This window comes from Motacilla alba, chromosome 1 (genome assembly GCF_015832195.1).
Source record: "Motacilla alba alba isolate MOTALB_02 chromosome 1, Motacilla_alba_V1.0_pri, whole genome shotgun sequence".
NCBI lineage: Eukaryota > Metazoa > Chordata > Aves > Passeriformes > Motacillidae > Motacilla > Motacilla alba.
In genome coordinates, this window is record NC_052016.1 from 111499823 (window position 1) to 111514320 (window position 14498).

Consider the following 14498-nt stretch of genomic DNA (forward strand, 5'->3'; position numbering starts at 1 on the left):
CTTTCTTTTTTTGTTTGCCACGTGCAAGATTATATATGATTTCTAGTGTTATATACAGTAGTGTATAAGGAAGTTTCATCTTACTCCAGTTGTGTGTGTGTGGTTTCATTCTGGTTTATTTTTTGTCCCTCTGCTCCCATTTGATGGCTAAACATTACAGAGGATAGTTTAATAATAAGAACTTTTATGAAATCTGACAGGATAAGCATAATAGGTTAAATACATCTGAATTAGAGCCAGGTTTTCTGAGAGAATAGGTATGTGTTTGAACTTGTCAGCTGCTTAATGAGAGTAAAATCTTAAGCTTTTTTAATCCATTGTACTTCTGTATTATGTATCAGTTGAGGTTTTTTTTTTTTAAAATTGAACAAAAAAAGGACAGAAAGATATGTTTTGATTAAAATAATGTACAACATATAAAAAGTGAATAAACTTATCTCTGTAAACCAGCACAATCAAACCTAGCATCAAAATTGCAGATGTTGTGGCTTTCAATATTCTTTCTGTGGCAGAAAAAAGTGATTCATATCTGTCTCATTTCACGTTTCTTGTTTGTCTGTTTGTTTATTCCTCAAGAAAGGGACAGTTGTTATTTTTGCAAACACTTAGATCATTTACATTTTCCTTGTTTTGAGTAATTCCAATTAAAAAAATCAGGATAAAGAATTGTCTGTTTTGATGAGGAGCACTCTCAAGAAATGTCTCTGCTCCACTGCATAATAATTCCTTTCCCAAAGTTTTGTGTTCAGAGGTGAGGAACATTTACATGGCTTTCACTGTACTTTTGCTTTAATGTAGATTGTATGGAAGGCACAGAGGTTTAATGCAAACAATTACAGTGAGAGCAGTTAGTGAATGTACCCCTGTCCTGATGTAAATTGTGAATTTATGAATTGTCTTCAGCAATGAAGCATTCCTCCAAGAGATTAATTTTGGTTTTTTTATTGGAGAAAATTCTCTTACATGCCTTCTGAATTCCCCCATCTAAAGTGTGTTTTCTGTCCCACCCTTAACCCTCCAGTATTTATATTATATCCAGTATATATTATTATATCCAGTATACCCATGCCCTTTTCAGTCATTACTTAGCAGAAGTTTTTTCTTATTTTCTGTGTGTCCTTGTGAATCAGATTTGCCAGTACATTCAGTACTGAACTCTTACTGGGTTTTGAGCACTTGGTTATAGTATCCCGTAAAAAATAAAAATAGAAAATTAAAATTGCAGAAAAATGTTCAGAGGAATTGACTGCTTTAAGAAAGAAAATATGAACCTTGTAGCAAAATGGTTTTTGCCTCACGATGTCCTTCAAACTTAAAAATATACAGGAGACATCAAAGTAATGGTAATTCCTGCAATAGGAAATAGAGAGATCTGAGAGAGAACTAAGTACACACATATGTATACACTTAAATGAAAAGCTTTTAAGGAAGGCTGTGGTTAAAATGGTAATCTGAGTTCAAAGCTAGATAGGAAGCCAGTGAGATTTTATGTTGAAAGTCCTGTTCTTGCTGGAGTATCTAGATGGCAAAAGAAGTTAAATGCATATCCAACTTCAGTGAGACGTGAGAAGAGGATAGTTCATAATTGGTGGTGGAAGTGTTAGTAAGAATGAATATGGATCCTGAAAATCAGCAGAGAAAGTTAGGTTGTAGAGGAAAGAAAGTAGAGATTAGAACATGAAGACAGAGCAGGACACCTAGTATATGCAGATACTCTGTTGAAGAACATAAAGTAAAACCATATGAAGAAAGAAAAAGGGAAAAAGCAAGTGGGAAACTTTGAGCCAAGCCAGTAGGTGGGTAAATGTGTACTGGAACCAAAGTTTGTTGCTGAAGGTTCATGCTGTTTAGAGCTGTTGCACTTCTGTTCCCTCAGAACAGAGGTAAGAGATACTTGGTACTATATTAAGGCAATGTATCAGTGCCATTTGAAACTTTGTGTATGGATGAAACCTCACCTTTTCCTCTCCAGGAAATGAGGCTACAGAAAGGGTAGGTATATTGTGGGGAAGGGTAAAAGAAACTTGCCTGTCTTTCCTGAACGTGCACACACAGAGCTCTGGTCTGCAGTCATAGTTTTTCTCCCCTCCCTGGTTTAGGATGAGAGTGGGAGGAAAGAAAGGTGCCTTTGCAAGATAGCTTTTCTGTAAGGCTATTTGCCTTTTCTGTCTAAGTGACCATTTCTTGTCTTTGCCTACTAAGTAGGTCCCTGCTGTGAAATCCCTTGTTTGCTTAATTTATGTGAGAGGTTAGGTGGAGTAGCTGTTACAGTAAAATGAGCTGGAATCAGTTATCTCCAAGGTCACTTCAATCTCCTGTTTATCTGCCTTGCTTAATTTTATTAAGGAGTTAGATGCTGTAGATACTGAAAAAGTCAATGGGTGAACCTTAATTTTAGTAGTACCTCTTGGTTACTAGTGTGTAATGAATTAATGATGTCTGACCAGTCTTTAAAATGTGTGTGCAAATACACAGTGCATAATGTAACGTGTTTTAAAACTCAAGAACAATTGAATTTGTCCATTGTTAAATTGTTGCATTTGCAGATCAAAAGTGAAGTCAACAAGCTGTACAAATTGTTGGAAATTGATATTGATGGAATTTTTAAGTCCTTGCTGTTGTTAAAGAAGAAGAAATACGCTGCTCTGAGTGTGGAACCAACAGGAGATGGGAAATATGTAACTAAACAAGAGCTAAAAGGGCTGGATATAGTCCGGAGGGACTGGTGTGATCTTGCTAAACAGACAGGAAAGTAAGTTTCTTTGTGGCATTGTCTTCTGTGCTGTGTTTGAAACAGTAAACATTTGTACTTACTTTTGTAAACATTTGATACTGTGTTTCCTGAAGATCACAGTTGGTAACTAACATCAGTGTTAGGACTTGGCTGATTTTTGGAGATGTAAAAGTTACCTTCTGCCATTGGTAACAGGTTGGACCTGTGCAGGTCCAAATGTCTCCAGATTTCACTCCCTGCTTTTGTGTCTGCTGTGGAAGCTGTGCTTTTGAGTTGTCAGTGTTGTAAATGTCATTTAATAAACCAGAGCTGAAATCTTGTGAAGATGGTAGATGCTGTCAGCATTTGGAATTGTAGGTTCTAGGTCAGATGTTTTATTTCCTAGAGAAACTGGTGCTCAGCACTTTCAGCACCCTCTAGAAAAGCTGGAAGTGCACTGGGTGCAGCCTGAGGAGGTGATCCCTTTCCCCAGTACTGCTTCTCTTTTCTTTTGCCATGAGACTTCATTATGATGGATACTGGATTGACTGTTTATTAATTGTTGTTGCACAGGGCATTTAATGCTTTAATTCAGTAGAAGTAACACATTTAGCATCATAGAAAGAAAATTAGAGAGAGTGGAGAGGTGGTCATCTGAGTGCTGACTCATTGTATAATGCCTCTTGAAAACTTAAACAGCTCATGGTCCAAATGTATCCCAAAATGAATACTTTTCACATCTGTAAAAATACACCACACACTTGCTTACTGTTCTTAAGACTTGCATTTTCTAAGAAAAGATGCATCATAATAGAAGCAAATTTTTCCAAGTTAGGAATGTATTAGTAATTAAAGCTATACAAATGTTGGAGAGTGTTCTTTAGTGACTAACTCTTCTGCAGCTGGCAGATCTTCCAACCACATTTTGCAGCAATATGCAAGACTTTGCTTACTTGATGTGTTCTCTTCTCCCCCATCTTAAGATACCTGCTATGGAATAATAAATGGAAAAATGATATGGCAGAAGAAAATGGGACGTTTCACTCACCTATTCCATATCATCATTTAGCATCAGAACTATTTGCAATAACTCGCTTTTAGTAAAATAAGTAAATAAATGAAACACAGCATAAAATATACTGGTAAATTTCTCTAAATTTTTCATCAGACTTCATCCTCGGGCTCTTTAATGTCTAGAGAAAATCTGGGGGAAGAGAAGATTTGTCTGTTGTAATGGTTTTGCACGTGCCAAGCTTTTCTTAATTTTTGTACTCTTTTTGCAGCTATGTAATTGGTCAGATTCTTTCTGATCAGCCCCGGGACATAATTGTGGAAAATATTCAAAGGCGACTTATAGAAATTGGAGAAAATGTGGTCAGTGGTCAGATCCCTGCAAATCAGTTTGAAATAAACAAGGTAAGTAATCTTGCAGCTCTTTTGTGTCTCAGAAAAACTTTACTGTTCCTGAACATATTGACTGCTGACAAAAATATTTTAAATCCTTATGATGCTGTGCAATAGCACAGGAGTTTTTTTAGGTACTGAATAGTTCAGGACGTGCTGCAAAGATCCTACAGTTTGAGGGGGAAAAGCCCTACTGGGGTGAAGGCTCCAGAATAACACCTTTGTGTCTTGTCCCATCCTCCTGTTTACCAAGCTCATTCTGCACTTTGAGAATGATGTGATGTTTTCAGAAGTTCTCTCCTAAGAGAGAACTTTTATGTTACTTTGTATTTCAGGCTTGAAATGCATAAACTGAAGAATGCAATGGAAACGAATCAAATGCTCTGTTTTCTAGAAAGCCCTAATAATATGTCCCTAGAAAGCTCTGTATAAAAAAAGCTAATAGTCATTTTGAGACCTCATTCAAGACTTTTGTGCAGCAAGAAGTAAAATACTCTGCTTTGTTTACAGCAGTTTTAGCAGCAGCATTGCAGTTCTGGGTTTTTTGTGGGAATCCTCAATGATAAAAACTGTATTTTTAGCTTCAGAGACTCCCCTTTCCTGCTTGGGGAGGGGTGTTTCACCAGTGAATTGGGTATTACTTGCCCCTCTTATGCTTCTAATAGAGATCTATCAACTGTCCATCCCAAGTCTGTTTCTTTTGCCAGCTGGACATCTGTCTGCTCTGTAAGACTGTGTTAATCAGTTAAGAAATGTGTTCAGGTTGTCATATGAGTGTAGAGAAATCACTGAATTTTATGGTTGACTCAAAAAAAGAATGTTCTGATGCAAATCTTCTAAAAGCATTTAGTGTCCCTGTAAAAGATATATATAGCAAAATGTTCACTTAAAATTCCTGGAGTTCCTCTGTTTTACTACTTCAGAAAAAAAAATGTATTTAACTATTAAGTCAAGTATAGAAGTTGTTTCTAAGAATTGAGATGACAGTAAACATTTAAATGTAGCATTTTCTTTTGTTTAAAGGAAAAAGTCGTTGTGGAATCTCAGTAATATAAGATACACAGAAATATTTAAATTTAAGTTGTACCCTCTTGCTGCAGAGCTTGTTAGATACACTTAGCTACACAATATTCAGATGTATGACCTCAATGGAACAGGAGGAAGGGGGTACTCTCTGTCTCTATTTCTGTATTTTATATAATGTCATCTTCAATTTAGTTTAATTTTAAAACTTTCATTATGATCATAATGCTAATGCATTTTTCAGATAGTAATTGTAAAAACATCCTTTTGTTTTATTAACAATAACATTTGTAAAATTTGAAGGACTAGTACCTAGGGCTTAATAAATGGTAAATGAGTTTGTTACAGTTTTTTTTAATCTTACTCTGTGTTTCAGATGAACTTGTGAATAGTGGAAGGATGAAGATAGCTGCTATGTGATCTTGTCTTTTAAAGTTCTGAGTTGTCCATCACTGAAGTAGTAGATTTTTCTCATAGTTATGTTTCTGTTTTCCCCTGTGATATTTTAGGCATTGACAAAAGATCCCCAGGATTATCCTGACAAAAAAGCCTTGCCACATGTGCATGTGGCCATGTGGATAAACTCTCATGGAGGCCGAAAGGTGAAGGCAGGAGACACAGTGTCATATATCATTTGTCAGGTAAAAATGTCTTTCTTTATAGCTAAATGCTAGGTATTGTTTTGAGATACACCAAAAAAAAAAAACAACCCAGCTCAGTTCCTGGGAAAGTATGTTCTGGCATTTCTTTTTGGTGAGGTAGTCTTATATTTTATAATAGTCTGTTTTCTAAATTTAGTCTGTACTAAATTTAGTTTTATAGAGCATTTTGATCAGCTCAGCAACTATTTCCATATAGTGACTGGTAAAATCTCCCTGAATTCATTCATCTTTGGAACTAGAACTTACCTTAAAGAAAATGCCCAGTGTTCATTTTAAGCAGAAGAAAATTCTGGTGGTGAAGAACCTTTCATTTGTGGAAAGATGATTGTTGTTGTGGGTTAAATAGTGTCATTGTTTTTTGCAGTATCATCTGTCTGTTCAGTTCATAGTCATTGGATCTGGTGGTATCTCTGATGTATAGACTGGGAAATTTGAGCCACTTTCTGGTTTCAGGTGTTTATCCTATAAATGCTTATCACTGTTTCACAAATATATTCTGCACTTTGGTTCTGTTAATTTAAAAAAAGTGTAGATTGAGTTAGATGGACCAAGGGATCTTTTAGGCTAAGCTGAACTTGACAATGTGACTATTTCAGCTCCTTCATTATTTTCAAACCAAAATATACTGTATTTGACTTAATTGAGAGTTCTTAGCCTGGCACCCTAAAGCTGCCAAGACTTTTGAGAGCTGGGCCACGGGTGCGGCTGAGCAGTGGCACAATACAAGAGAAGAATATACTTGTTGAAAGAAGGGAGCTGAAGGAGTTGCATTGTAATTATTTTTGCAAAGCAGCTGGATGAGCTGAATAGTCCTAAATTAATTTTGTTCTGAATACTAAGTTGTCTGAAAGGAGTAGGAGGAACCAATGGCTTGCAGTCTGTCTTCATTAGTGATGGATTTTCAGTCCGTGGTTGCTGACCCTATTGAAACCAGTACCTCGTCTTAAATGTAAAAATGAAGGTGTCATGTGTTAATGCATTTGTTCTATTTTGCTGAAAAAATCAAACAAGAGACTGTACTTAGCAAAAAAAACCCCCAAAACAGTTGTGGTACTTCACCCCATTCCTGCCCCATTCCTATAAACATTTACGTCTATTACAGAATCTTGCAAAAATACTGCCTTAAGTTTTGCTCTAAGATTTTTGACACCCATTAAAAATTATATTTCCTGGAGCAGTTGAGGAGTGGGATTACGATTCTACAGATTTAAATGAGTTACATTTTCCGAGAGTACTGCTGTCTTAGATCTGATACTTAATTCCTCCATGTATGCTGTTTTCAATTCAGTTATTGCCTTCCCAAATTGAATTATTTTCTCCTTATCTTCCTATTTCAAGTTGGAGAAGAATGTAATGTATATTTTAATGTCTAAGTGGTGTTTCTCTCTTGGCTTGAGATGTCACCATACATTTCTTTCAGTATTTCTGAATATTTTAGAATTTCCTCTTTCTAATCAACACTGTTGCCTCTGTTATTTATTCGTATGCCAAATGAGTGCTGGTCCATTCTCTGACCATTCATTCTATTAATATCTTTATAGAATTAAAGAATATAAATTTCCTAGCAAAACAGATATGGTTTTGATATCCAGGACTTAGAATTTGCTTGTTGTGCAAAATGATAATGCTGGTTTAGTACAAAGTGAATCCAGAATGCATGCCCTCTGTGTATTTTTAACTGGGCTGATGGTTACAATGTGTTTTCATTGTGCATTTCAGAATTGACAGATGGGACTGTTTACTCTGTCTACTCTACTGATTTGCACGTGTAGGCTACAATAATACAAGCTGGTTTTGCATTCTTGAACTTGCTAGTTGATGCCAGCATCAGCAATGCAGTTTTTTTACTACTGCTGGATTTGTATTGGATGCATAATAAATCAACCAAAAGAGCGTGTAACAATTTTGCATTAAAATAATGCATAATATTTGAAGCATAATCCTTTGAATAGACTTTTTTCACACTTTGTTTTGTATGTGTCTCTTTAGGATGGATCAGATCTCAGTGCCAGCCAGCGAGCTTATGCTCCAGAACAGTTAAAAAAGCAAGAAAATCTTAAAATTGATTATCAGTACTACCTGTCACAGCAAATACATCCAGTAGTTGCTAGAATATGTATGCCCATAGAGGGAATTGATTCTGTTCTTATTGCAACATGGTTAGGTAAGTATTATAAATTCAGTTTATTTGAAGAATGTTAAGATCCGAAGTGAGAGGTTTTAATGTATGTTTCTCAACAGAAATGCTTCCCCAGATCAGTGTTTTTGCATTGAACAATAGCTTGTCCACACTGTAGAAAGCAGTGTGGACTCTAAGTGTATTTATGACTTCTGCAGAATAGTATTTTCTCAGAAGGTGATCACTAACATGAATTTAATCTTACAATCCTTGTTCAGAGTTGCAAAATCTGCTTTTCAGAAATGACAGTACTATTGCATGTCTTTGAGATTTTGAGTTACTAAAGGAGTTCTGGAGTGTGTTAATATTTTTCCAGAGAGAAATGCTGGCATCTCTGGCATCTTCCCAGGGGAAAAAAACAGTCATAATTACAATGAAAGAATACAAATTTTTACTAGGATGTAAGTGAAGACTTGATTGCTAGAACTGACTTTAGTGGATGATAGAAACATAAAATCTTAGTAACAGTTTTAACTGCTTCATATGGAGGAATTAAGTGGTCCCAAAACCAAGAAATGCTGTCAGAAAAACATAACTAATGTTAGTGATCCATGAAATCAACAGTTTTAATTCAAATGAGCAACAGGGAATTGCTCTTGTTAAAGTTGTTTTTCCTTTTAAAAGGATGTCTAATAATTAGAATTAGAGATTTTTCTGCCCTACTGTGATTGCCTCTTTCTTCTCTATTCCCTGGGCTTCTTACCTAGAAAACCTGAAAGGTTGAAAATTTGTTAACAGTTCTATTGGGTCTCTGTTCTTGTAAATGCTATGTTCTGTGTGTATATTCCTTTTAGTGTTGTTTCCTCCCCAGAAGTGATTAACAGACTGGACTGATCTACTTGATAAACAGAAATTTTGTGATTTGTAACCCACACGTAGTTCATTATTTTCAAAACTATTGCTGAAGGACATGAAAAAGTTGTTAATTTTGCTGGCTATGAAATTCTTGACGAGAGTGCCTTTTCTCTAGGAGAACTTCTTAGAGAGTTGCACTGTGTCAGTTTAATGGTTTGTGCCATGCCTGTGTCTACAGGAAGTTCAGACCTGCAGTAATCACTTAGTTCAGAATATTGCAATGATCAAAGGAAGAGTTAGTTGTCAGCATTTTGTGTTTAGGTAAAGGAGGCCAAGATCCAGGATTTGGCCAGTTAAAAATCACCTGGTAGAGGGAAGCCTCAGGAGCCTTCACCTGTGTAACTGCATCTCTGCAGCTCCTTTAGTAACAGCTGAATAGCTTGGAGATTGCACTTGGAATGCGTGCGAGAAAGGTGCCTTGCTGTTTCTCAGGATGACAGCCAAGAAGGATCTTAATCTCCCAGGACAATCCTTGTAACGTGCAGCTTTCTCCATCTCCATTTCTGAGTTGCTGAGAAGGGGTTGAAGACACAAATTCTGCTTCTGCTGAGTCAGCAAAGGTGTCTCTTGGAGGCGTTTGATGTTCCGTGTGTCCTCAACAGCTCTCGTGCTTTGAGGAGGTGTCAGCCCTGCTCCACACATGCAGGCTGGCCACACAAATCATCCTGTTTATTATGTGGCAAGGCCCTGGTATCCAACTTTCCCTTGATGTCAGAGTTGACTGTGTGGCATGCCTGACTGAAAAGGTCAAGCACTCTTGGTTAGGTTGAAGGGGTTTAAAATAGGCAGCAAACTTGTGCTTCATTTAGGTAAAAGACAGGAACGATTTCTGAAGCTAGTTTATTTTTATTGGCAGAGATTGTCAGTCTTGTAGAGTTAAGCTCAAATTCAGAGCTCTTATTCACAACAGGTTAGGTTTTCAGAAGAGTCTGGCTTCCTTCAGACACCTAAATTAACTACCCAGATCTTAAGAACTCTGTGCCACTTAGTAGGCACAGAAGGTCTTGCCACTGTTTGCCAGTGCCTGTGCTGCTTTTTGCACTGTAGTATGTTCCAGATGAAGATTTCTTTTATGGTCTGTAATAGCATCATGCAGCTGAGAGTTTATTAATAGTCCACAATTGTCAGTCTGAAAACCTGTATGTATCTATTACAGTCTTAGATCTAACGTGTGTTCAGTTTGACCTTGCTGTACAGTCAAAATGTTATCACCTTCCCAAGCTTTGTTTTCTTGGGAAAGCTTAAATTGTGCTTGAGGGTAAAGTCAGGTCTCTTTTGAGATTCATGATCTGCTTAGGTTTTCATACACAGCACTTGATCAGAGTGGTACATAAGTCATTGCGAGCTGAAGTTGTCTTACAGGGTTTTTTTAGCAATACTGGAGGCATAGTCAGGTGGTTTTCCTTCATAAAAATCAAAAATCCTTTGTAAGATACAAAAGAGTACAAGATACTTGAGTCCATCTTGGTAAAACAAGCAAATACAGAAACTGTTTACTGATCTGTGATGCTAACTAGGGCTTTTTCACTTAGTATTTTCATCATGATATCCATCCAAATTCCCATTGTTTTTCCCATCTTGTTGCAAAAGGGCACATTTTCCCATTCTGAAGGATACATAAGCATCATATCTATGGACCAAAGCCCTGTTGCATTCTCATTGTGTGTGTCTTCCTCCACTGATCACATTTATTGTCTTATGTGGAATTTGTGTCTGTGTAGGGAGAGTGGTTGTAGAAAAAAGATCTTGGCTGCGTCTTTAACAGAATCTACAATATTGTGTGTTCGTAAGGTGAATGTTTCCTGTCACCCTGCTGATCTGAGTAGGTAAAATTGAGCTCTGCTAGGGAAGCTTGGCTCACATCAAAGTGCTGAAAAGTTCTTTGCTTTGTCTGTGCTCAGATCGAGTAATTTTAAATTATTTAGACATTGAAGAACTGGAGCAAATAATGCAACTTGAAAATTGCAGAGAACACCTTAAATATAATATTTGTTTGCTATGGAACCAAGTTGAAAACCAGCTTTTGTTTTGGGGCATTTTAAGAGGTCTGCTGAGTGTTTGAGAGATGGAAGTTCATTGTTCCTAAAAATGATAACCTCCTGGGCATACTCCTGCATTCACTCCCTTTGTCTTGAAGTTTCTGAGGAAATGCAATGACAAGATGAGGATTGTCCCAGTTTGTAAAACTAAATAAAGTCTACAATCTAATCAGTTATATCCTTGAAGAAATCTGATCTTCCTCAGTCTTGGAGACCTTACCTCATCCTTAACATATCTAGCTTTTAAACTGTAAGAACTGTATGGCGCAGCAGTTCTCTCACTGTATTTCAAATAAGGGTTTTTTGTTAATACATAAGTACTGCTCCTTTTCTCAAAGAAAAGTTGCATCTTGTTTGTGTGTTGTCAGAAATAAGCAGAGATGGAAGCAGAGTTCTTTAACCATGGCACTTCTCTAGCTGTTACTACAAAATATTATTTACTTCAAATGATGGGAGTTGATGACTGCTGCCCTAGACAGTGTCACGATGTTCTGGAAGAGGTGTGTTCTGCTGCCTGGCAGAGGGATGTGCACGTTGGGGCTCTGCAGATTGCTTGGCATTGGGCATTTCTCAGGAAGGCTGGCTGATTTTAGGGAGTCATTAGGAATACTTCCTAGTTCTGCTCCCTGCTTTGAGGTAGTGTCTGTGTGTTAGCTGATTCTTGTAAGGAGACCCACCAGCACCAAATATATTGGCTTTGTAAATTGTCTTTTAGAATTTTTTTAATTTTTTTAAAATATTTTTTATTGTCTTTTAGAAATTATTATTAGAGAATCGTTCAGGTGTCTTTAATAGTGTGCAGCAGCTGCACAGACAGGCACTCCAGACAGAAACCAGGATGGATGCTCTCCTTGTGGCACGCAGAAATTTACCTCAGATTTTGAATTTTTTGTTGTTTTGCTCACATTAGGGAGTGAAGTGAAAGGGCAGTGATGAAAATTAAGATTAAGGTCGTGACAAAACTTCATGACAGTACAGTAACTAGCCCTAGAGCGCGTGAACTTTGCTGTTCGTGGTCTGCCTGGGTGTTCTGAGATGCCCCAGACCTGCTCAGAACCTGGGAATCGTTAAAGCGCGATGGAATGAATAAAATAAATAGCGAAAACATGACTGAATAAAAGAGACAACGCTGAAATGAACGACTAAAAGAAGCAATACCGATGTGAGGGAGCGGACGAGCGGCCGGGCCCCGCGTGCCCCGCTGCAGTGCGCGGCGCCGGCCGCGGGGTGGCAGCACCGGCTGCCGATTCCCGGCCTCCCGCGCGGGGTCCCTGCGGAGCGGTGCGGGCGGAGCTGCCGCGGCCCCCGAGCACCTGCGGCTGGAATGCCGCGCTCCGGGAACGGGCCCCGGGCACAGCCCCCGGGAACAGCCCCCGGGAACAGCCCTTGGGAACAGCCCCCGGCCACGGGCCCCGGGCACAGCCCCCGGGAACAGCCCGCGGCCACGGGCCCCGGGCACAGCCCCCGGGAACAGCCCTGGGGAGAAGCCCCGGGCCCCTCACGGCTGCCCGTGCCCGCGGGGGAAGGAAGGGCACAAGCGATCCGCAGAAACGTTGCTTTTAAAATTCCGCCTTCGGTTAAAATCTCTGGGCGTTTTTTTCAGGTTCTTGGGTCACCCGCTTTGCTGGCCAGTTAGTAATGGTTTTAATAATTCTGTTAAATGACTCAGGAACAATTCCCCGGACTCAGTTGTGTTAGTTAGGTGGGTCACACTTTGTGTCCTGCATCCAGCCTTGCAGTTTTGGCGAGGTGATAAAGCTTACCTGCACTGCAGGTAATTTAATGATAGCCCTGAAGACTTTTTCCTGTCAGAGTAAGTCAAAATTGCTTTGATTTTTATTTTTTTCTTGATGTCATGAGGAAACTAACTAAAAAAAAAAAAAAAAAAAAAAAAAAAAAAAAGAGTTCAAAGTTCGCTTAGTCTCATCCTATTAATTTAAAAACTACCAAAACCAGATTTTTTTTTTTCCCACTGCCCAATTAGATAGTCCCTGTTTTGTGTACCAAGTAAAATAATGTAATAGTGTGACCTGGTCTGAGAGGATGCCAGTTAGGTGCTGAAATGGATTAACTGAACCAACTAACTATTCCTGAAAGGAGATAATAAATAAAATAGTTCCCAATTCCACAAGATAATTAGGGTAGGCATGTTCTTTCAAAGCCTGATTTGTAGTCCCTTTTATTTCACTATGGCTGTTTGCACACCAAAACTTAGATGTATGCTGGGTTCAGCACAATATTTTTTGTTGTTTTTTCCAGCCAAAACAACTAAGAAAGTTCAGAGATAGGTGTGATTTAAATTCTCACAAGCAATTTTTTTTTCTGTTAAATTAATATAAAGTGACCAATACTTGGTCACTATTTTTGACTCAATGTTGGAGAACTGCAGTTGTTTGAAGACCAGAATTTGTCTCCCTTTATTTTTTTAGTGAGCTACTTTGCTCCATATTTGCGTTTTGGGAAAAAACCAAAGATTTCTATCTGAACTGTAGTGGTATCTGTATCAGAAAGTTGGAATGGTGTTTTTTCATTCCACTTCTGAACTCAGAGTAAACTGAGAATTTTTGTTCTCACCATTACTGTCTTAGATCCACCCTACTGCATACTTGATTTGTTGCAAAATCTGGATACTGAACTCCAGTTCCCTTTCTAAACCTTTTATCTACCACCTGTGTGCTGCCTATGTATTACCCACCCTTCTATTAAAAAAAAACAAGCCAGAAAAAACCCTACAGTCTTTTTTAGGGGATACCATGTGTATTATAGTGTAAAATATGCTATTATTTTACTTTTGCTTTTTTTCTTTAAATGAATAGTGGAGAACTGTATTAAAAGTTCAGAAACCTCCTGGAGGTGAATTGTTACCTTTCTACATTGACATTTTTTTCTTTTGGCAAAATTGGGAAGATGGAATAAATTTTAGTGGAAGCCATATTCTATCAAGAACCAAATAAACTTATTTGGCAATGGAATTTTTCCTTGTGCTTGAATTTGTGTTAAGACTGTGACATAAAAATTCAGAATAGAGGTATTAAAGTCAGACATATAAAATCTTTTATGTAAAGACAATCTATATCTGCCTGTACAACACAGCTGTTACAAGTGCAGTAATATTTGTGTAGTTTAACTGAATATTGTTCCTAACCATTATCTTTAAGTGTCACAGTACAGTTACAATAAAGTTCACTTTCTATTTGTAATCTTGGTTGCATGTCTTATAGGAATTACTGCATTTTTAAAACTGAAATTTATACAGGATACAGTTTAACACATGGTAATCTGTTACTTGGCTTAATGTCTGTTAAAAATATTTTTTAAAGTGCTCCTCTGATCTCTTTGTTTTACTACTAAAGTGAGCCATAGTTTTCTGAAGGTTTTCTCCTACGTGCTCATTCGATTAAGTTTTTTTTTTTCTGAACGTGTGTTTTTTCCTAAAGTTAACAAAAAAAGCCTGTAAATGAGATGCATGGACTTTTAAAATGTTGCACATGACAAAGGATGACAGAACTTGAGGATTTTATTAAGTTTACTTTGGCAGTCTTATTCCTAGAACAAGGAACTTCGTGCTTGCTTGCTTATTTACTTATTTGTGGTTGAATCAGTATTTCTGGGATCTCTTTTGT

General features: G+C 37.7%; 1 protein-coding gene across 1 annotated transcript in view; it reads left to right on the top strand.

The window, feature by feature from the left end:
• POLA1 (DNA polymerase alpha 1, catalytic subunit) overlaps positions 1–14498 on the top strand; it is a 189114-nt gene that overhangs the window by 70053 nt on the left and 104563 nt on the right. Inside the window, 4 exon segments of the mRNA XM_038163505.1 lie at positions 2547–2752; positions 3997–4129; positions 5650–5781; positions 7792–7966. Of these exon segments, the coding sequence (XP_038019433.1) occupies positions 2547–2752; positions 3997–4129; positions 5650–5781; positions 7792–7966 (646 nt within the window).